Below are 22,707 nucleotides of genomic sequence, written 5' to 3'. Positions count from 1 at the left end.
TGGATCCTCAGGATTTTTGCATTGGGCTTCTCCAAACTCACTGTCAGATCACATGTCTGTGGCCACAGCATGAACCACAAAAATCATATATCCACTATTTCGTTTAGAATATTTTTTTTCTTGTTTTCCTCCTCTAAAAACTACGTGCGTGTTATGGTCTGGTGCGTGTTATAGAGCGAAAAATACGGTACCTGTGCTCATCCTTAGCACATATGGCCCAGCTGTTTTTGGAAAGTGAAGAAACAGGTAGAAATTGCAATATATAAGATCAGCAAGTTGCATGTTTCTTCCCCTGGCTGTTTCAGACATCGGAAATGGACCTAACTAGAGCTCTGGGCTGCTCTACACATTACATAGAATGAGGTTTCAGATTGTGGTAAAATTTTGGATGTGTACCACACCTTATAGAGTGCAAATGGTAGAAAGTTTTTGAACGCTCCCTTTTAATAAGAAACTGTGTGCACTCTTCTAAGAGAGGGCTGAGCTATACTTTTCTCTCTGGTGTGCTACTTTACTGCATGAGGGGGAGGGCTTTTTACATGGTTGTGCACTTCATAAAAATATGTCACGTGTGCAAATGCACACAAACCACTGCAGTCTGAAGCAGGAGTGTACAAACCTCCTAGTGCATGCCCTGAAAAATAATTGGGCCTTTGAGTGTACTATCAATTGCCTGAAGCCCTCTTCAAGCATTCTAGAAGGAATCCTCAAAGAGCCTGCTTCCTTCTACTGCCTTCTATCCCTTCACCCTGTCATTATCTGAGGAGAAATAACCTTATTTTGGGGGAAGGGGTTGAAGCAGCAAGAAGTCAAGGGCTACCCAGATGGAAGGCCTCTCCTCCTTCCTGGCCAATATAAGCAGAACACATTAGCCGTATAGAGACTCTGCTAATGACTGCTTTTACTCTCCTCTTTGGGGTGTGAACAGAAATGAGGTTGGGACAGGGAGCCTACACTTAGCATGCAGTGCCCCTTTTGATTTTATTTACAAGAATTCAAGCAGTGATCCTCACATGGTCAAGAAACTCTGCTTCAAATCTTCACTCCATCTCTAGTCTGAAGTTGTATAGTCCAGAGCTTTGCCACATCATTCTGTGTAATGTATGAATTAGCTTTACCTGGATTTATTTCTGAGTTCTAGAAGCCTGATACACCATACTTCTTAAAATTAAGACCTTTCACTTCTCTCTCTCTCTCAGGTTTGTGAGAAGGAGAAACTTCTATCAGAAAGGAACCAATTGAAAGCATGCATGGGGGAGCTGTTAGATAATTTCTCCTGCCTTTCCCAAGAAGTGTGTAGGGATATGCAGAGCTCCGAACAGATCCAAGACCTGCACCGATACTGCCCTGTCCTCAGGCCTATGGATCTTCCAACAGCAACCAGTATCAACCCTTCGCCAGCCGGAGTAGAGCAAAATGTGGTGACATCTCAGTGTGTTGGGGAAGGCTTGCAATGCTGTTCGGAGCAAAGCCCAGTGCAGCAACTAGGAGCTCACTGGCTACCTAACAACATTTCTGACAAATGTGCAGCAGCAAGAGTATTGGATGGAGCTGACCAAGGTACTTACTGCGAGCAGGAGCTCCCTCTCGAGCAGAATAACCAAACGGTGACAGTGGACTTCTGTCAGGAAATGACTGATAAATGTACAACAGATGAGCAACCTAGGAAGGAATACACCTAGTGGCTGTATACCTTTTTCACGCCATGCCTAGCAAGGTATTCTTCAGTCAGCCAGTGGCCACGTTCGTTTGTTGTTTAGATTGAAGAACATATTTGGTGCACACTACAGTGGTCTTAGCAGCAATACTGTTTTTAAGTATTCCCTCCTCTCTACATGCGGGAGTTTAACTTCTTCACTATGGTGCTATCCCTTGCTCATGCAGGGGAACAAAACAGTGGCAACACTGTCTGTTTCTTTTTTATTGTTGTTGTTATTGTTGTTGTTATTGTATTTTAATTTCAATATTCAACAGGGATGGACATAACACCTCTGAGGACCCAAACGCAGCTTTTTTCTCAGTGGCCCATGTCACAAAACCCTAACTCAGGAATTTCCTCTGAATGTTCAATTTTTCATTGAAGACAGCTTCTTTACACATCAAAGTTTTATAACTAAACTGTACATACTATATATAGTATATATAAAAAAATATATCCATATGCAAAAAAAAAATCCCTGCATGCCTCAATTTTTTCTCATGAAAACAACTGGAATTTTTTTTCCATTTCTATTGTATAAACAAATTCCAACATTCCTTTTTTTTTTTGTCAATGCTAGGTAGTAGTTTGTAACTGTTTTTAATATTTTCTCACCACCACTTAGGTTCACGGTTCAGCAATATCATTCAGTTTGTATTTTATTTATAAAGTTTAATGTTGGAAGCTGATTTGAAATTTTAATATACACAGTGTTTGTGGCACAGCTGTCTTTTATGTGCCCATTTGAGCAAAGTGGGTTTTATTTGAATCCTCTCACAATACTGTACAGCGATGGTCAACTTTGCCACTTGCACTGAGTTTTGGATCAAACCCCTTTTCATAAATGAAGTTGTGACTTCAGTATAACTCATATACTGTATTCTTTGCTTTTTTATTGTTATCTGTTAAGTAAAACAACATTTTTTATATAAAAAAACAACAACACCACTCAGGAGATGATTATGTAGGGAAATAACAATCTTGCCAAATATGGAATTCACCCAATAGTGTGAATTGGGTATTTTCTGTATTCGTCTTTTTCTTCTTTCTTTTACTTCCCCAATTCAGATATTAAGTCGCTGCTTCTTCTTCTTTCTTTAAGAGGGATTTTCTATTTGTCAAGTATCGTTTGATACTTACAAAGACACCTTAAAAACTGTACAGTGGCCAGTGTATGTCACTGATATTGAGAACTATAGCTTAAGACACAGGCTGTTTACGTTGGTGAACATAGTTCCATGAGACTCAGTGAAGTTTGAATTAAGCTTCCCACTGCAATTCTTGCTTATTTATGTCGTACTAGTGCTGTTAACCCCTCCAATAGTCCTATTGGCCTCAGTGTGTAATTCTGCTGTACACCATGTTATGCAGGTGTTAACAGCAGTGTTTCACTACACTTGCTTCCTATTTACACTGGCATTTGTTCAACTCTAACTCAGCTCCACAAAAGTATGAGAAACTGTCTACGTGAAAGGTTTCCAGGACTGGCCCTGTAATATAGAGATGTAGAGGCTTGCTTAGAGCAATCTCTACCCCAAAGTGCTAAAAAGCATGCATTTCTGCAGTGATTCTGCAGTGATTGCCCATGTGTCAGAAATATTGTGCTGTCAGGTTCCCTCAGTTTGCATTATTTTTATCAGCACAAAGCAGCATCTGTCTCAGAGGAAACTTTGTTGGAGGACAAGTTTCAGAAGTACTGAAACTCAAGGAAATTCACAAAACTCCAGCTGACCTGACTCACATGGTGATTGTGCAAGACAAGCTTCTTTCAGATGTAACATCTGCCCAACAAACACATGGAACAACTCTTCAGGGAATGGGTGGGCACAATCCACCAGGACTTTTCCTACACCATTTTTATTGTGATTGATGGGAATTGCTCAAGAGAGATGCTTTTGCATAACATCCAAAGATTTCAAGGAGTTTTTTTGTAGGATACTTTTTCCCTCATCACCTTATCCCTGATGGATTGTGTCCTCTGTTTTGTTTTGTTTTTAAAGTGACTTTCTATCTTGATTGTGCCAGGGTGCTTTGAGCTATATTTTATGATGGCATCTATGGTTTACAGATTGGTACTGTTCACCTTTTCTGTGGGTAAAACCATATTGAGCCACCCCATGTGATTCAAACAGGTTTTTTTCCCCTATTAACTATGACAATATGTTTCTCAGTGCTAATGTTTACACTAAGCGGTATGGCACTCAGTAAATCTGCATTGTTTTTCTAAAGGATGAATTGACACCCTCTTTTTTATCAGCTTATGCAGACAGCTTGCCAGTCCTGTTTCTTCTCTGTACTTCAAATTCACTGCAACCTACCTGCCAACCAGGAGGCGTATCCATTGCATGTGCCACATTTATTTACTAGGAAGGGAGGGATGTTCTTATGTAGGTTGGAACTGCTATGTTTTTAAATATATAAATTAAGTATTAACCATTTCTGTAAAACAAACAAAAACTTACTCTAATTATTCATCTATTTATATATGTCATAAGGATGCTAGTTCAAGCTGTAGGATGTTTTGGCGCAGGGGTGAGAAAGTCCTTGACTCGCTTTGTAGCTATTTAATTATATTGGAAGCTTGCAACAATTCTGTGTGCAGAAAACAGAAGCTCTTTAGGGGGTTAGGGGATATGCAACTATGAGGGGATTGACTTGTAATCAGTTGACATTGCAGAGCCCTTCTGTGCTTTGCAAAGAAATCTTAACTTCTGTGAGATGGACAGTGATGGAAGCTAGATTTTTTTTTAAGCTACATGTGAATTGCATTATGGCTTTAAAGCCAGGTTTTTGCATTTGAGATTTTGTTGTTGTAATCGTTCAGTCGACAGTATTGTTCAAATGTTTGTTTTTTTCTGTTGCCTTCTTTATTTTTAAGTGACCTCCAGCTAGTTGTGGTTTTTATGGGTATTCAACCAAGTCTGAGCTAGCTTTCTGACATGAAGATTTGCTATCACACCAACTCACGTGCAACTGGTACTTTTGACCTCATTCCAGTGGTTTAAATGCAATTGACAGAACATATTGTTCCACAGCTATTGTATTGACCTGGCTCTCTCATTGGTGCTGGGCCTCTCTCTACCTTTTTCTTCCATTTTCTTTTCTTGGAAAAACTGATTTTTTAAAGTCCACTGCTCAGATAAGTCTATCGTTTCAAGCTTTTTAGGATGAGTTTAGCTTTTCACCATTTACAAATGACTGGTATGTATATTTTTCTTCATTGGACTATATATTGTGTATGGTTCTTCAGAACTACATGTGGCTCTTGGGTTAATGTCAAGAGAGACATGTAGGAGAATTAGCTTCAGAACTGGACACGAAGCGACACATTTGAACTGACCAAACTTCTATTGGAAAATAAATAAGTAGGCATTGCTGAACAATGCAGAAGGAGAAAATACCTTCAATTGATAAAAAAATTCATAAAGGAATTAATAGGTTTGTCTCAGTTTGACGTTTTGTGCTAGATGGAAACTGCTTTTGCACTGATACAAAGAGCATGTAAGGAGTATGCATTTAGCTTTGTCCAATCTGCAACTAGTCCTCCTTTTTATTTGCCTTTGCTATACTTTGTATTGCCAGAAAACCTCATTTCATTTAGGCTTTTTCTGCTTTTGTCAGGTGAGAATTACACTATGTAATATATTTGTTTCTCCGTGTTATCTTGGGGGTGCCTTGAATACAACTGAAGTTCATTGCAACCTGATTCTGGAACAAAAGAGCTAGTTTAAAAGGAAAAAAAAGACTCAATCAAGTTACCAAGACATCCCCATATTTACATTCTAGACCTAACATACGACGACTCAGGCGTCAGAGTTTGATGCTGCAGTATAAAACTATTATTTTATATATTGTGCAAGTAAATTATTCAATGTCTTTCTAAGGATATATGCTGCTTTAAAGATGCACTATTTTATTTTTATTTTTTGGATCTAATCCATGTATTTTTGTTCCCAAGGAAGTAAAAAAAAAAAATCATTGGATACACAAACCACTGTGATTAGTATTTACAACTGCTGTCTCTTTTTAAAAAAATAGTGTGGACGTTGGATAAAACTTAGTGTAACAGATTCAGCTGCTGATAATATGGTGGTTAAGGGTTACATTCAATTCATGTCCAAGCTTTTAATTTCAAAAGCTTTGATAAATACCCAGCATACTTATATAGGCAGGTTTTTTAAGAAAAAGAAAGAAAAACATTCAGCCTTTTTGTTTTCACCCCTGACAGGAGTTCTGAACACTGTGATATTCAGCAGGTGTGGTTTTTCTCGTCAGTGCATTGCTGTGATGAGAAAAGCTACATCTGTGGAATTTCAGTTTTCCTCAGAGCTCTTAAAACAAAAATGAATTCTTCCCTAGATGGAATATGGTAAGCATTGTGACAAACTGCTATATGTTTGGGGTTTTTTAAGTTTGTATGCCAGAGTCAGAATAATTCTAAAATAAAGAGAGCTCCAGAGCCTTTAATCTCATTCCACCATTTTATCTTCATGGGTGTCTTTTAAAAATAAATAAAAATAATACATGTAGGTTTAGCCGATGAAGCTAGAATGTTCCTTGAGCATCTGGCCTAATGGGTAGTATTGATAAGCCTATGCAAGCCTCACCAACCCAGCTCAAACCAATGACTCCAAGAGGTAGTCTTCACACACAAATAATAAGGTTTTATGTTTATTTATCCCCTTATTTTTGTTACATCAGCTTAATTGTGTACCCGTTTTAAAATTCTATTTAGAGAAGGGGGATAGGGACAAAATGGGGGGGAAAGGATTTGATGTAGCCTAAGGGAAACCTTGCTAAAATGTGGTAGCTAATTTCTATCTCCAGTATAAAATCAGTGTGTGTACTTTTGCTTGTTTATACTATGTATATTTATAATATTTGAATTATTTCAAGACTCAGGCATCAAATGATGCTGCAGAATAGAGTTGTACATGTACATATGTTAAGTCCATTCAAACAATTTTATGTATATTAAAATCTATAGTTTGGTGGATTGTAGACTACTAATAAATTATTATAATTTTCTCTGGAAGTTAGAATGTCATTGCTTGCCGTGTAAAAGAATTACAGTATTTTCCTACACTCCACCAATATTATATATTAAAAAAAAAACCATTAAAACTAGTGATATGTGTTTGTTTTTAAATTGTAATGCTCATATGGTTCTACCATTGTGATGGAAACCACTTTTCCGGTGGAGCGTTAATTATTCAAATTCCCTTCTCAAACTTAAAAGAAAAATTTTATGACTGGTTTAAATACCTTTTATTGTTGGACATGTCATTAACTCTATTACAACATCAGCTCTATTATAGAAGTCCAGTTTACATACAAGTTTAGACACCTATGCAGTGTGGTAATTGATATGTACATTTGTGCAGCATGTTTTCTTCCTTTTTGATAGAACTTATTCCCGGCTAAGTGTGCATAGGACTGCAACCTTTGGAACTGAAAAGCTTAAGCAGTTTGGTCAGAAATTGACTTTTTTCATTGCTCAGAGTTTGAAATGTGACTCAGTTTCTCATTCTGGAATTAGTTATCCATTGATTTGAAGGAATTTTGAGTCAGAAACTCAGCCTAGGATTTCCCATAGCACTCTGTCTTAATAGGTCAGTTCAGATTTGGAGAGCCATCCTGAGTATCTAGTCGGGATTTCCCCACCCACCCCACTTAACCATAGAATTGTGTGTTGTTTTGAAAGCAAGTTTAAGCTCTTACATTTGCAATGTCACAAAAAAAGATGATGTGTGCTTCAGAAACTTGTATATTTACTACTTGTGATATGACTGAATATATCTGGATCCCTCCAATCAGAAATTATGCTAAACACTTTGGAGATCTTTGGATGCTTGATTTTTGCCATTCAATTCAAGGGTCAACTTTTTATTTCAAGGGTGGAGAACACCCCAAGTTTGTTCCAGAACCAGTGGGATACAAGTGCACCTCTACTATATATGCCTTACAAACTTCAGAGGCCATATTCAAAACAGGGTTTTTATCAGTGTATGCAAGGGGATGCAATCCCTCTTCTCTTCCTCCCCAGGTCAGACAGTATGGACAGTTTTCACACATATCTACCTGTATAATCCTCTGTACCTCTCATAACTGGTCAATGACTGTAACAAGTTGCATCAGGTGTTTTTCTATATACTTTTTACACAGATTCTATGCGATTAATGTAACTTAATTCAATGCATCATTTTATTGTACTAGTTCTTAAGCTTGTCTATTATTTTTTTTCTAGGTGACTGTGGTTTCTTGTGATTTATATTGTATAAATGAAATGGCTGTTGATGCTTATTCCTTGTTACTAAGAATTTTTACCTTTTTGGAGAAAAAAAACAGCATTGCTATGAACTAATAAATTTAAGACTTCATTTACTCATTGTAAATACAGTATCGTGCAAAGAAAAAGAAAACCCTTTCCATTCATTTGAATTGATAGTGTTAACTGAATTTTGTCTAGACACCATTTCTGTTGATGAAATAAAGACATATCATTACGTATTGTAGATCTCTGCCTCTGAATTTAATGTTATGTTCATTGAAAAACAAGCAAATCTGAAAGGTGGCTAAAGCAGCAGTCCTAACTCCGTTTACCTGGGAGTAAGCCCCAGTAAATTCAATAGAAATTCACTAGATATATAGGGGGTTAGGGGAGGCATAGTTCCGTTGGTGGAGGAATGCGTTGTGCTCCTTCTGTGGTAGTTTGTCTTCCTTTGATCCTCACCCTGCACTTAGCTCTTACCTGTGACTTCACCCCCAGAGGCACGCCCCATTGTCTCTCAAGACAGATGGATGCCAGCAACAACTTCTGAATAGACATGGTCACAATTGTGCTGTTAGATACCAGATCTTAAATAAACTGCAAGACTACATCTAAATGTAGCGTTATGTAGGGATTAGGCATTCTGCCATTGTCCATACTGGCTCACTGTTGGTCTTCATTTGCACTTCAGGTAGCAAGATCGGTGTAGGTGCCACAGGCTTTTATCATGGGCAGAATTCACCTTTGCATGATCTTAGCTTACTTTTAACGCGAATTTTAATGGAATCACACATTCATGTTCAGCCCTCAGTGGCGTGCAGCCAAACAAATGAGCTGCCTCAGTTATAAAGCATTGTATCCAATGCTTTATATGAAGGTTGTGTCCAAGCTTTTGATGAGCGTTTTCTCACATGGGGGTCTTCTTAACATTCATAAAGCAATATACATATGTGAGCCACCTTCAGGTAGCTTTAATGCATTTAGAGAGTTGCTCACATGGACTTATTTCAGGAATATTTGGACTGCTCAGCTTTGAAATACTGAGTTGTGCATGTCATTATTACTTTGGCATTGTATATATTATTTAAGATCTCATGTAATAGAATGTGTTGACATGCTGTACATTATTGTCAATTAGGTTTTGTAAACTAAATACAGAGTTGTTTAGTTTGTGATTTATCTCGTTGTATTCCTTGGGCATGGTATCTTTTAGAAAAATCTTCATTTACTAGTAAAGAAAACACTAAAAGTTTGTGAAAAACATGGAAGTGGGTCTTCCCCACCATGTCTTTCTTTATCCTTTAGTTAATGTTTCCTATTCAACCAAACATTTAAGTGTGCAGCTTGAAGCAATTGTGCATTCTTGAAGTGGGTTGATTGGAGCACCATTATAACTGGAACAGAAGAAGAAACTCACTTGTTCCATATTGCAGTTGCCTGTTTGAACGTTTATCTATTGTGGTTTCTAGGGCTGGTTTTTTCTTTCTGTCCCAAAGGGGTAAGGGTTGGTTTTTACTTTGTATGTTTTTTGTGTTTGAGTGAGACTGAAAAGATGGAATGGATTTCATAAAGAGAGTGTGTGCTCTATGAGAAAAAGAAATCAATGACGGAAGGAAGAAAGAAAGAGAAAGAAATAACTATTAAAATTGTAGCAGAAGTGCTTTTCGCATAGGATATAGCAATGAGGGCCTCTTGAGTTAGTTAAAAGCACTGAAGTGACCCTTGGGAGTTGTGCATCCCTGTTGTGAACTCAATAATCTTTCCCTTGCTGCCACACATAGCTGGAAACAGTCTGGCCTATTCATTTTTGACCTTGCAGTTATTCCCTACCATTTTTTGAATCTATTATCCCCTCCATTAAGTCTAGCTGTGTGCTCAGACATCTCTGCCCTATTTAAGAACAAGAGGAGAGAGAGAAAACACCCAGATAATGAACAGTTTCCCCTTCAGGACAGGTATCTTTTCTATGGCAAGGCTACCCTTACTTCCTGTGTGCTATATAGGGCAGGAACAGCAGTAGTCAGAAAGAGACGTTATTATTCTTTTGTTGTTAAAAACCCAACCTTTCCATAAGCAGCAGCAAGTAGAACTGTCTGGACAAAGACAATGTAGAAACAGTTTAAGTTGTTGTTTTAGTCCCCTTTTATGCTAAAGGAATAAAACAGGGGTAGGCTATATCATGTTTTGTTTTTTTAAAAAAAGCTTTCAGCCTGTGTTTATTAACATTTGGAGAAACAGGCAAGTAACAAGGTAATGCTGACAATTCCTTCAAGATCATAAGATTCAGCGTGACAAAGGTCTGGGGAGGGAGGTAGCTGTGCATCTTCGAGATGGATTCAGACTTCTTTGTTAACCTGCAGCACTGAACTAAAAACTTACTGCATGCTGCTTTCATCTTTTATTCATTGATTCCTGGGGCGTACAGAGGTGGGCAGGGAAGAGAGCCTTTCAGAAAGCAGTCTTGTCTGCCAATCCCACCCTTACAGACGTTTTGTATCTCAACAGCCTTGAAGTTGTGTACAGGGGCTCCTGCTGGATAGCTATGTGGCAGTCCTACAAATCAAATGGCATATCTCCCCCATAGTCGTCTCCTAGGAACAAAAGAATGCTGTTTTGTAGCAGCTGGACACACTAAACAGCTCCTAGTAGTTGCACATGAGAGGAAATGGGAGCATTTTGAAAGAGGCTTTTGGATCATACGTGCGGCTGCCAAGATGCATGTGTCAGTCAGAAATAACAGATTCCATATCCATAGCTGTCCACCTTGAAGCAGCATATTTGCTAGGGTCTAGGAGGAAGGGAGAGAACTGCTTTTAACCTTCATGTTTCAGGTTTCGGGATTTGCTGCTGTGCTTTGGTAGTGCTGCTAAGAAAGCATTATTTTTTCATGATAGATGATAGTTCTAGTAGCACATTCTGAAAGAGAAAAGAGAAAGAAACTGACTTGGCTTGTAGAAAAAGAAAGAAGGTTCAGTGAAATTCTCAATAGATTTGTAGATTATTTTAGTTTTAGCTTACCTGTTTTGCTTACAGCTTAGCGAAGGAGTGACAAATCTGTTTCCCTCTAGATGTTCCCATCATCCCTAACCATTAGCTATGCTGAGACTGCTGGGAGCTAGAGTCCAACAATATATTGAGGGATGCAGGTCAGCCACACCAGTTTAGTGCTTCATCTTAAAAGCACAACAACCACCCTGCTGAATTAAACCAACGTCAGTCTAGTCCAGTCACTTGCTTGTGAGAAACCCACAAGCAATACTTCTGCCCTGCTGTTTGCTCCCCAATAAAACCTTTCCAGTCATCTATTCTTCAGAATATGAGAGTAGTAGAGAAGCTGTAGCTCACCAGATCATGGGTAGGCAAACTAAGGCCCAGGGGCTGGATCCGGCCCAATCACCTTCTAAATCCGACCCACAGACAGTCCAGGAATCAGCATGTTTTTATATGAGTAGAATGTGTCCTTTTATTTAAAATGTATCTCTGGGTTATTTGTGGGGCATGGGAATTTGTTCATTTCCCCCCAAAAAATCTAGTCCGGCCCCCCACAAGGTCTGAGGGACAGTGGACCGGCCCCCTGCTGGAAAAGTTTGTTGATCCCTGCTCCAGAAGATGTCGAAGTGGTGGTGCATCAGCTGCAGCTACCATCGCAAAATGGTTAAGGATCATGGGGATTGTGGTTCAACAGTGCCTTGGGGCAGGGGATGCAAATGGTTTCACATTCCTGATATTACAGATCTGTCCTCCATGAATTTATGGGATCACTTTAAAAAGCAATCTAAGCTAGTGACCATTTCTGAATTCCTGTCAAAGTACTTCCCTTTGTCTGCCCTCAATCTCTTGTCACTCAGGGAGTTTCTGAGTAGCAGGACAGGACTGGCTTTGCTCTGCCTGCCCCATTCTCTAAGCTACAAAGCCACATTTCAGTTGCTGTGCTGGTCAATGCTGCTGCTTCAACCAACCCAGCAAATGGAGCTGTACATGTCATGGCTTTTAACAATTCAATTGGGAAAGGAAAATCAATTGCCCAGGACTTCTTGAGTCCTGTTCAACCACATACACACTTGTTGCCTAAACAGCAGAGCTCAGTCAACAGCTGAACAGCATAGTAAGTAGTGCAAACAAATAATATTTTCTCAGAAATATAAGAATGTAGCAGCCCACAAGGCCCAATATCCAATCTCTGAAAGTGAGCCGTCTTGTTTAAGATGTCCTGTCACAGTGGAACCATCTGCTAGTGGGAGTTCCCCCTTACATCTGAACTTGGAGCTCTGATTAACTTAAATTGCAGATGCCTTCCAGGTGTTGTTGGACTACAACTACCCATCATCTGACCCTGACCATCAGACAGGCTGGCTGGGTGGCGTGAGCCAGATTTGAACCTGGTTTGTTTCATTAAACCATATATATATATATATATATATATATATGCAGGTTTTGGTGTCTTCGGGTGTCTTCCCGTGTAAGAGTTGGGGTGTCTAGGCGACGTTTCGACGAGGTCTCACTCGTCATCTTCAGGCTGGTGCTTTCGGCTTCTTGTTACTGGAACAGAGCAGGATCTCAGTGTTTGAGTTCCTATAAATACTGTTGAGGGGGTGTGGTGTATAGCCTCCAACGTTCTGGGCAGAGAGGAAGTTCCCAGGTTAGTGTGCCTTTTCTTCTTTTGTTCATTAATTACTTGAGGGATATCTTGAGTGATTACTTGAGTGATATTCTGAGTACCACTTAGGAGGGTCATTAGGTGTGGATTAGTTGCTAAAGCTTTCGTGTCTTGACCTCTTGAGCTTGTGAAGAGTTTTTCTGAGAAGATGGCTGTACTGCAAATAGTTGTGCTCTGGCTTGGCTTCGTGTATAGGGGCGAGCTGTGGTTTTGTGCCCTGTGCCAGCCAGATCTGTGTAGGGATTGCAGGGGGGTGCAGCATCCGGAGGTGCCACTATGGTTTGGCTACTGGATGGTGTCTGTAATTTATCTGTGGAGAGGGTCTGGGTTTGGGTCTGGTGTGGTTGATTGGAGATGGCGTTCTGTGTGCCTCTGGTTCTGGTGTCGGTTTTTGTGGGGAGGGCTAATTTCCAGATGTCTGGCAGGCGGGACGTGTCGTCACGCTTGTTCATGTTGTGAGGGTGTTTCTCTATCTCGATGGCTTCCATGATTATTCTCTTGTGGTGATGTTCCATGTTAAAGAGCAATTTGGAATCTGCAAAATTAATTTCGTGTCCTGTTTCTTTCATGTGTTGGTAAAGAGAGGAAGTTTTTTCTTCTTTTTTGACGGCATTCTTGTGTTCTGCGATACGTGCATTTATTCGTCTGTTTGTTTGTCCAATGTACGTGGCTGGGCAGACTTTGCAGGGTATTTCATAGACCCCTTGGTTTTCTAACTGGATTTTATCTTTGGGGTTTCTGAGGATATTGGCTATTTTTTGGTTGGTGCAAAAGGCTGTTTTGATATTGTGTTTATGGAGGATTTTGCTAATTTTATCTGTAGTGCCCTTGATATAAGGAAGGAGGGCCATGCATGCACTACAGATAAAATTAGCAAAATCCTCCATAAACACAATATCAAAACAGCCTTTTGCACCAACCAAAAAATAGCCAATATCCTCAGAAACCCCAAAGATAAAATCCAGTTAGAAAACCAAGGGGTCTATGAAATACCCTGCAAAGTCTGCCCAGCCACGTACATTGGACAAACAAACAGACGAATAAATGCACGTATCGCAGAACACAAGAATGCCGTCAAAAAAGAAGAAAAAACTTCCTCTCTTTACCAACACATGAAAGAAACAGGACACGAAATTAATTTTGCAGATTCCAAATTGCTCTTTAACATGGAACATCACCACAAGAGAATAATCATGGAAGCCATCGAGATAGAGAAACACCCTCACAACATGAACAAGCGTGACGACACGTCCCGCCTGCCAGACATCTGGAAATTAGCCCTCCCCACAAAAACCGACACCAGAACCAGAGGCACACAGAACGCCATCTCCAATCAACCACACCAGACCCAAACCCAGACCCTCTCCACAGATAAATTACAGACACCATCCAGTAGCCAAACCATAGTGGCACCTCCGGATGCTGCACCCCCCTGCAATCCCTACACAGATCTGGCTGGCACAGGGCACAAAACCACAGCTCGCCCCTATACACGAAGCCAAGCCAGAGCACAACTATTTGCAGTACAGCCATCTTCTCAGAAAAACTCTTCACAAGCTCAAGAGGTCAAGACACGAAAGCTTTAGCAACTAATCCACACCTAATGACCCTCCTAAGTGGTACTCAGAATATCACTCAAGTAATCACTCAAGATATCCCTCAAGTAATTAATGAACAAAAGAAGAAAAGGCACACTAACCTGGGAACTTCCTCTCTGCCCAGAACGTTGGAGGCTATACACCACACCCCCTCAACAGTATTTATAGGAACTCAAACACTGAGATCCTGCTCTGTTCCAGTAACAAGAAGCCGAAAGCACCAGCCTGAAGATGACGAGTGAGACCTCGTCGAAACGTCGCCTAGACACCCCAACTCTTACACGGGAAGACACCCGAAGACACCAAAACCTGCATTCCTGTACCCGTGAAAATCTACGAAAGCATATATATATATATATATATATATATATATATATATATATATATATATATAACACACTTTGATAGAAAAACAACAAGGTGGCGTGCGATGTGGAAACACAAACTACTATAATAGCATATCAAACATAAGCTACTATAATAGCATATCAATAAAACTGGTTAGTTAAAAACAACAAAATCAAGTTCCAAAGGCCCATCTGAACAATACAGGTTTCAACATCTAAAAGGAAGCAGAGATGTCCTGAGGGACTTCCATTGGCAAGGAGTTTCTCAGGGTAGGGGCTGCAACACTGAAAGCTTGGTCCCTGGGAAAGGCTGACCAAACCTGACGGGCATGAAGGGCTACCCAAATTCCCCCTTGGCAGTGGAATATTTAAGGAACCAAGTGGTTTTTAAGGTACTTTAGGCCCTAGTTCTGTAGGGCTTTGTGAACTAACACAATAACCTTGAACCTGGTCCAGCAGCAAGCTGACAACCTGTGCAGCTCTCTCAACAAGAGTAACATGTAGCTTTCTCCCATGAGCAGTCTGGCAGCTGGAAGTTGCAGCTTCCAGACCAGAAACAAGGGCAGCCCCAAATAAAGCATCTTTATGGTAAACAGTCTTGAGGGTAGGCATGGGATGGGCAGCTAAAGCGCTGACCCACCCCATTGTCAGTGCAGAGGTAGAAAGGGAGCCTAGAACAGGGATGGAGCACCTGTAGCCTACTAGATCAGGTGTGAGGAACTATTAGCCCTCCAGATTTTTCTAGATATTCATAGATATGTTGATGAACTACGATTCCCATTGGCCCTTTGGCATCATTGCCATAGAACATTCATGCTGAGGCTGGTGGGAATTGTAGTTCAACAACATTTGGAGGGTCATAGGTTCTTCCACACCTGCTCTAGATCCTGGCCATGCTGGCTGGGGCTGATGGGAGTTGAATATGGGTAGGGCATAAGTTTCCTGTCTATGATGTAGAGGGAGTAGTGCCTATGGTCATGGAACATGCAGGCAGGCCAATGAAGGTGTGGTGAGCCATGACCTCTTGTCCTCTTTCTGGGTTCTGTCCAGGCATTTAAAGTGAAACTCACAAAGTGCCACATGGCAGCCACATAAGAACCTCTCAGGTAGCATCGCCTAACTATGCAGCAGATGAGCCTATGCTTCTTAGGAAAACAACTGTTATTGTACACTGAGCCTTTCTCTGAATTGGAATGGCTGCAGGACCGTGGTAATGCTTAGCTCAAACTACCAGTTGGAAGCAATTACCAGCCAAAATTAGTATGGAGGCAGAATCCTGACAATTGAACAGGTTAGAAGAAGGCAAGCCTGCATCACCGCATGATAAGAGACCAGTCTCAGTGAATTCTTGTTTAGCTAAAGGAGCAGAAAATCTCTGCAGCTTGGAAATGCGCCCACGCTTCTCCACTTGCATCTCAGATTTTATTAAAGTACTGTGCAATTTCTAACTGCATAGGTCACATTCACTTGATATGACTGTAAAGGTCGTTCAGCTGATTGATCTGCATGGTGTCTACATAACATTGTGGCATCATGGCTTGGGGAGGAATTCTGAGATACATATACATACCCTTGATCACATTCACCTGCTGGGATAATGGACCCTCCTGTCCCCTAGAGGGTGTGCACACACAAGACGGGTCAATGTGAGCAGGACACAATGGAAGCCATGTATATGGCAGAGGGGCTAAGAGGTTTCAAGCCTCATAATGCTTTGTTAGACCAGTGTTACAATACCCATATTAAAGGTTGGAGCTGAGTCCAAGAGGTCTTTGGCTTATCTTAGACCACCATGTGAGTTTATAGCTGATCTGTGATTTGATGGCACATCCTCATAACTGCTGAAAAATAGAGTTTAAAATCCTACTCAGCTGTAACCTCAGTTCCCAAACTGAAAAATAGGGTAAAGTATGCTTCAAGGAAGATTCAGGGATATAATGTTTACCCTGTTTGTTCATGTGTGGAAGACAACAAGTCTTTACATTAATATTAACATTGATAGCAGTGGCAACACTATTTGATTGTATGCACCTCCCCCATTCCCAATTCCCCCCCCCCCACATAAGATTCATAGTGTCTGATGCCTTTAATTTTGTTTTGTTTTTAAAATGCCTTTCTGCTGCAACAGTTATATTTCTCAAAGACTTAACTTGGTAGGAAAGAACTCAAAATTATTTTCCGCTCTATTTGATCACAATTCTGAACGAACCAGTAAAGCCCAAGACCTAAGCTAGCGCTATGCTAAGGAGCAATAACTCACACTAGCAGGGTATAGAAGGAAGGTCGCTTGGGTCTACTTGCCATTGACATTCTGCGTCCCATTGCGGAAGGAAGTGGTGGTGTGTTAGGAAGACTGCTATCATCTCTGTGTTTGGCATCTGAGCCAGAACCATTCCGCGAGTCTGAGGTGTCTGAGTCTGTGTCCAGCTGGCTTTCTGACAACACCCTGGACAAAAAGCTAGACTTGCGGTTCTGATGACGCCCGCTGTCTGGAGAGTCACAACGATCAGTTCCTAGGTCCTTGCAGCTAAGTGCCCGGCTATGTTTTCGAAGAATGCCTTGAGGGCTGTCCATATGACTGGAGATAATGCAAGGTTTAGGACCATGTTGAGGATTCTTGGAATGTTCTAGAGGATGCTGCTCATTCTTTCGATAGCTGTTGGTGCCCTGCTGTGATGGCTTCTGGACATCCTCACTGCTGGAAGACTCATTCTGTTGTTGATAGTCATGCCGCTGACCCATGAGATTTTGGAGGTGCCTGGGGAGCTGTCTGTGGTGCTGATCACACTCATTAGGATGTTCTAGATGTCTGCAGAGGTGGTGGAGTTGACCCTGGTGCTGATTTGGCCTGCTTCTCTGGTTGCTGCACCATTGTTGTTCTGCATTTATTGGGTTCTGGTTTTGTTCAGCAGGTGTGAATCCTTCCTCAGGAGCCAAGTAAGCTGGCAGCCCAACTTGCTGGTCTGGCATAAATTTAAAACTGCCTTGGGGAGACGAGTTAGACATGATGCAGATCTGCTGTATCACTGAATTTTTTTTGGAAAAGTTAATGTCATTATCAGTGGCTACAAGCTCCTCCTTGAGCGTCCCACAAAGGGTCTTTTTAATCTTCTTTACCCCCAAGTGGACAATCTCTAAAACATTCAGAAAGAGAGAAACTGCTGCAATACTGTGCATGAAAACCATGAAGATAGTTTTCTCCGTGGGTCTAGATACAAAACAATCCACAGTGTTAGGACATGGTGGGCGAGTGCATTTATAAAGTGGATACATTTGAAACCCATATAAAAGATACTGACCCACCATAAAACCCACTTCTAAGACTGACCGGGTCAGGATATGCAGGATGTAGGTCCACAGCAAGGCCCCTTGCAAGGGTGCCTTGTTTACTTTCTTTTGTTCTTCCAACTTCCTCAATTCCCTCTCTATTCTCCTGTGTTCTTCCAATATAAGCTCAATCTCTTCCAGCTGTGCTTTGAGGTGAGCTTTCTTCCGCTGCCTCTCTTTCTCAAGGGCCCGGAGTCTGTAAAGGGCATGACCCATATAAACGAGGGAAGGAGATGAAACAAAAATTACCTGTAGCACCCAGTAACGGATCAGGGAGATGGGAAAAGCTTTGTCATAGCAGATATTGCTGCAGCCAGGCTGCTCTGTGTTGCAAATGAACTCTGCTTGCTCATCATCCCAGACATCTTCAGCTGCAACACCAAGAACTAGCATTCGAAATATGAAAAGGATGGTGAGCCAGATTTTGCCCACTATGGTAGAATGGATGTGTACTTCTTCTAGAATGCTGCCCAGCAAGTTCCAGTCCCCCATAGTCATGGGCTCATCCCTGAAACAAATAACAATGCAGTGTTAAAGGATGAAATACCAAACTACAGTTCAGTTCTATGGGCATTTGCGTTTGATCACATTTTTATCTAAAATTGTTCCTAATTCCTTTTGACACAGCTGGCACTGACTGAAATAGGATGATCAAATGAGATTTGCTGTGTTTACTGTTGTGAGTTGGGAACCCTATGGCCCACCATATACTGCTGAACTATAACATTCCTGATCATTGACCATGCTGACTGGGACTGAAGGGAGTTGAATAACATTTGGATAGCTACAAGTCCCCATCCACCAACCTAAAGGGTCCTCTTGGGCATTACTATTTATTGTATTATTTTCTTTTTTATACGATCTTCACCATAGAAGACCTTCAGGCTTCAAATAATAATAGAAACAGCTAGTCAGTCTCTCTCTCTCTCTCTCTCTCTCTCTCTCTCTCTCTCTCTCTCTCTCTCTCTCTCCCTCCCTCCCTCCCTCCCTCCCTCCCTCCCCCCCCTCCCTCCCTCCCTCCCTCTGCCTTTCCCTGTCACCTGGTTTTCTAAACTGGGACAAATTGAACCCCATCTCAAAATATCAATAAAAAGTTGCATCTGGTAGACTGAATGTTTGAGGGGTGCCACCTATCATCCAAGAATTTTGGAGATGAATAAAGAACGTAAGAACAAACCTGACTGATTTGACAAAAGATGCATATAGCCCCACATTCTTTATCAAATTGCTTTTGGGTTTGTTTGTTTGTTTGTTTGTTTGTTTGTTTGTTTGTTTTTGAAAGCTTACAAGCAGGGCACGAAGGTCACAGGCATCAACTGTTGCCTATCCCCGGCATCTATTACCAACAGGTATGCTGCCCTATGTATCAGGTTCTATCCTGGTTTCACAAATTTGCCTAATCCCACTTTAGAGACACCTAAAGCAGGGATGGGGAACCTGTGGCTTTCCAGATGTTGGACTCCAGCTGCCATCATTTCCAGACACTATTGCCAATAGTAAGGGATTATGGGACTTGTAGTCCTGCAAAGTCTGAATGGTCCACAGGTCCCCTATAGCTCATCTAAACTAATGCCCATATACCCATTCTGTGGTAGCAAATTGTGTAAGTTATACACCATAGTTATACGCTATAGCTATACACATAGTGCATAGATGCTGGACCACCTGTGCTCATAAGCAGGCCACCATTCCCCACCCACAAAATAGCCACACAAATACCTATACACACACCCTTTCCTTTGATTCTAACCCAAGTTTCAACCAGGAACATAATTATAAACAAATAAGATCCCAATGAGACTTCCTTGTTAAGAAATGCTGCAACTTTTCAGTTATCTTCCTTTTTCTTCATGGTTTTAGCACCCATCTGGTTTATATAATCAGGTGCAAAGTTTAGATTAGAAAAATGGATAAGGGGAAAAATGGAAATATTATTTCACCATGGCAAAATCGTAACAGAACCTAAGCAGTCATTTAAAAACCAAATAATAAAAATAAGAACTATGTTATCGCCTACATATATTTGCCTTTGAAATAAGTTCAGATATTATTTGGCTGCTTACCTTAATAGTAATTCTCTTGCTCATAAGCCTCTTCAAGTATTATAAACATATCAGACCCTGAAAATGAGTATACAGCCAGAAAGCATCATTTAGAAACTTAGGTTTTCCTTTTCCTTTTTTTTTAGAGCAAACTCTTAAGACAGTTTTCGGTTGACACGGTGACTAGAATTCATAGTTCTGTAGCTGACAGAATAAACGAATCTGAAGTACGCAGGCAGAGTTTGATCGACTGGCTGACAAGAGGACAGTGCCTTCAGCCAGAATTATCCTGCAATTATTTTAGTCCTACCAAATTACCCCCAAGGCTTCACACATACTTCGTTACTCTGTAAGGCCACTGCTAATTTCGTTTGAACCCAAATATGTTAGCCTTTATTGCTGAGCCAACTGGTAAATGAGTTTATTTTTTAAAATGAACAAACAGCCTCTTCACACGGATCTGGCTTCTTACGTTTTCTTTACATTCCATTAGTTTTCATGAGAATCAATGCCTGGTGATCAATCGGTCATGTCCGATTTCATAGTCTATTGCCTAGTGGGACAGACGGGTTAGTACAGCACTCAAGGGGAGGGGTTGAATGAGACACCAGAATAAACTGGGTTTAAAATTTGCTATGAGGAATCGAATTTCACGGATGTTGTGTTTCGTTTTGGTTGGCAATGCTATAGCATTTATTGTATGCTTATATGGCCTTCATCTCCTTTCCTCTTCCACAATGGAAGGCAAACATCTGGATGAGCTGGCATAAAGACATACGTTATGTGTATTTTAATGAATTGAATAGAGTGAAAGATTACGAATCATGGGGACATGGAGAGAGTTTGTGTGTGAACTTAACAGTGCTTACTTAACTTGTATTTTTAGTTGTTATTCTGTTAATTTTGTTCTATAAATTATAAATGCCATATTGATTTGGTAATCATATGTCTTTTGCTGTAATTGTGATGTTTTGTGTGTGTGTTTTTTTAAAAATTGCTGCTTTTAATATGTTTTATACTGTAGATAGCAATTGTTTTATTGTAATTGCCTTCTCGGTAGTTGAGCCCGCCCTGTGGAATGCCCTCCTGTCAGATGTAAAGGAAATAAACATCTATCCAACTTTTAGAAGACACCTGAAGGCAGCCCTGTATAGGGAAGCTTTTAATGTTTGGTGTTTTACTGTGGTTTTATAGTTTGTTGGAAGCTGCCCAGAGTGGCTGGGGCAACCCAGTCAGATGAGCGGCATATGCAATTATTATTAGTAGTAGTAGTAAATTTTTTTATATGATTTTTCTGTATCTGTGGTGTTCTGTTACATTTTATTCTCTTACTGTTATTTATTGCTTGTAAGTCGCTTTGGGATTCATTCCAATGAAAAGCAGAATAGAAATACAATAAATCAAATAAAACTGTAATAAGCACTTTTGTGTTTTCCCCACCCCCATCCCAAAGTCTCCTCATTCTGTGTAACAATATTAATTAACGAAAAGAAGCAGGGCTATGAAGTCAGCTATGTTAATTGTGTAGACATTTATTGTATGACATGAAGCAGAAAGAGAAAGCATATTGAAGTCTTCTGCTTGTGGAATTGCTGTTTGTATAACTATAGCCTTAGGTACTTGGCAACCCCTATGATGGCCATAGGATTCCAGTTAACCCTCCATTCACTTCAGCAGTGTTTGCAGCTGCATAATATTTTGAGGATCTGCTCTATGTCTGATTGCAATTCAATAAGGTTTAGGGAAGAGAGATATGAATACTCACTTCTGGTACAGTCTCGAATGACTTTCTGGGATTATTCTAGATAAACAGGCTGCAGATTAAACTTCATCTCCAGAAATTATTATCTGACAATGAGAAGCTACTGGAGCCCTTAAACCCATCTGCAGCATTGAAGACTAACAGACTTATAGTGGCATAAGATTTCATTGACTAGAGCGCTTTGTCAGATGAAGTGTTCTCCTTCGTTGGTAAATATACACACACAGCTTAACTACATGTGCAATATATGTCTGTCACCTGTAACATATTGAAGTCTTTTTTAAAACCATGTTCTTAAGCCATGTAACTTTATTTTGGTGCTTGATAATTGAAGAACTACTTCTGTGGTAAATGACAATTTGCTGCATGGCATTCTTGGTGGAAATAACTGACTGTCCTTCACAAAGAGAATGCCATTTAAGAGTTCTCTAAATAGAGCCGATTAGATTAAGAGAGCAAGGTACACTGGAAAAAATCACAAATGAAGCACCGTGCACACATATTATTTACCCATTATTTACCTGGTCTAGTATAGTAGCTATGAGATAGGAAATCCCAGCCTTTGCCATTAACTCATCAAATGGGCTTAGCCAGGCCACCGTCTCCCTGCCTCAATACGCCATCTAGCAATACAAATTAGGTAGGAATGATTCTTATCCTCAGTGGTTCTCTGGTGCTGGAGAGAGTAGTGGGAATGGCACTAGTGGTGATAAGGATAGGCAAGATTTTCAGGAAGCACTGACCAATAAGCGTGCATGCAGCCCTGCGCACATGCTGGGCATGGGTTCTCTCTGATGAAGGCCCCTTTTCTGCATGTGATACCTAACAGAGGCGAATCTTGATGAAGACTGCTCTCACTAGATCAGAGAACCCTCACTCGAAGCAAGCCTCCATGATTTCAATTTCAGTGGAACATAGTACAAGTGATGGGCTTGGCACTGGAATATTATGACATATGTTACCCTTTATGTAATATAAGGTATCATACCCTGTACTGAAAAAAA

At 40.5% G+C, this 22,707-nt stretch overlaps 2 protein-coding genes across 7 annotated transcripts in view; one reads left to right on the top strand and one right to left on the bottom strand.

Moving 5' to 3' along the window:
* BACH2 (BTB domain and CNC homolog 2) overlaps window positions 1–6,457 on the top strand; it is a 236,600-nt gene extending 230,143 nt beyond the window's left edge. For all 5 annotated transcript variants that reach the window (XM_081186582.1, XM_081186581.1, XM_081186584.1 and 2 more), the window contains one exon: window positions 1,200–6,457. In XM_081186582.1, the coding sequence (XP_081042708.1) occupies window positions 1,200–1,682 (483 nt within the window). In that variant the 3' untranslated portion in view covers window positions 1,683–6,457. The remainder of the gene's footprint in view (window positions 1–1,199) is intronic.
* Window positions 6,458–10,164: 3,707 nt separating this feature from the next.
* Window positions 10,165–22,611, bottom strand: GJA10 (gap junction protein alpha 10). 2 transcript variants are annotated; one of them, XM_081186620.1, is made up of 3 exons: window positions 19,963–20,783; window positions 16,874–18,407; window positions 10,165–10,886 (listed from the first exon to the last, which is right to left on the bottom strand). In XM_081186620.1, exons 2-3 carry the CDS (start codon window positions 18,395–18,397, stop codon window positions 10,848–10,850), a joined length of 1,563 nt encoding a protein of 520 aa, XP_081042746.1. In that variant the 5' UTR covers window positions 18,398–18,407; window positions 19,963–20,783; the 3' UTR covers window positions 10,165–10,847. The 2 variants fall into 2 exon arrangements, with proteins under 2 accessions (XP_081042746.1, XP_081042745.1); XM_081186619.1 differs by lacking the exon at window positions 10,165–10,886 and adding an exon at window positions 22,225–22,611 and having other exon boundaries at window positions 16,697–18,407; window positions 19,963–20,019.
* Window positions 22,612–22,707: the final 96 nt, after the last annotated feature.

This window comes from Podarcis bocagei (genome assembly GCF_964188305.1).
Source record: "Podarcis bocagei genome assembly, chromosome: 3".
NCBI classification, from domain to species: Eukaryota; Metazoa; Chordata; class Lepidosauria; order Squamata; family Lacertidae; genus Podarcis; species Podarcis bocagei.
This window is presented reverse-complemented; position numbering and strand designations above follow the sequence as displayed.

Bases quoted from the DNA above. Each gene is read 5' to 3' on its own strand.
- GJA10 (XM_081186619.1), bottom strand. From the start codon at position 18,397: ATGACTATGGGGGACTGGAACTTGCTGGGCAGCATTCTAGAAGAAGTA.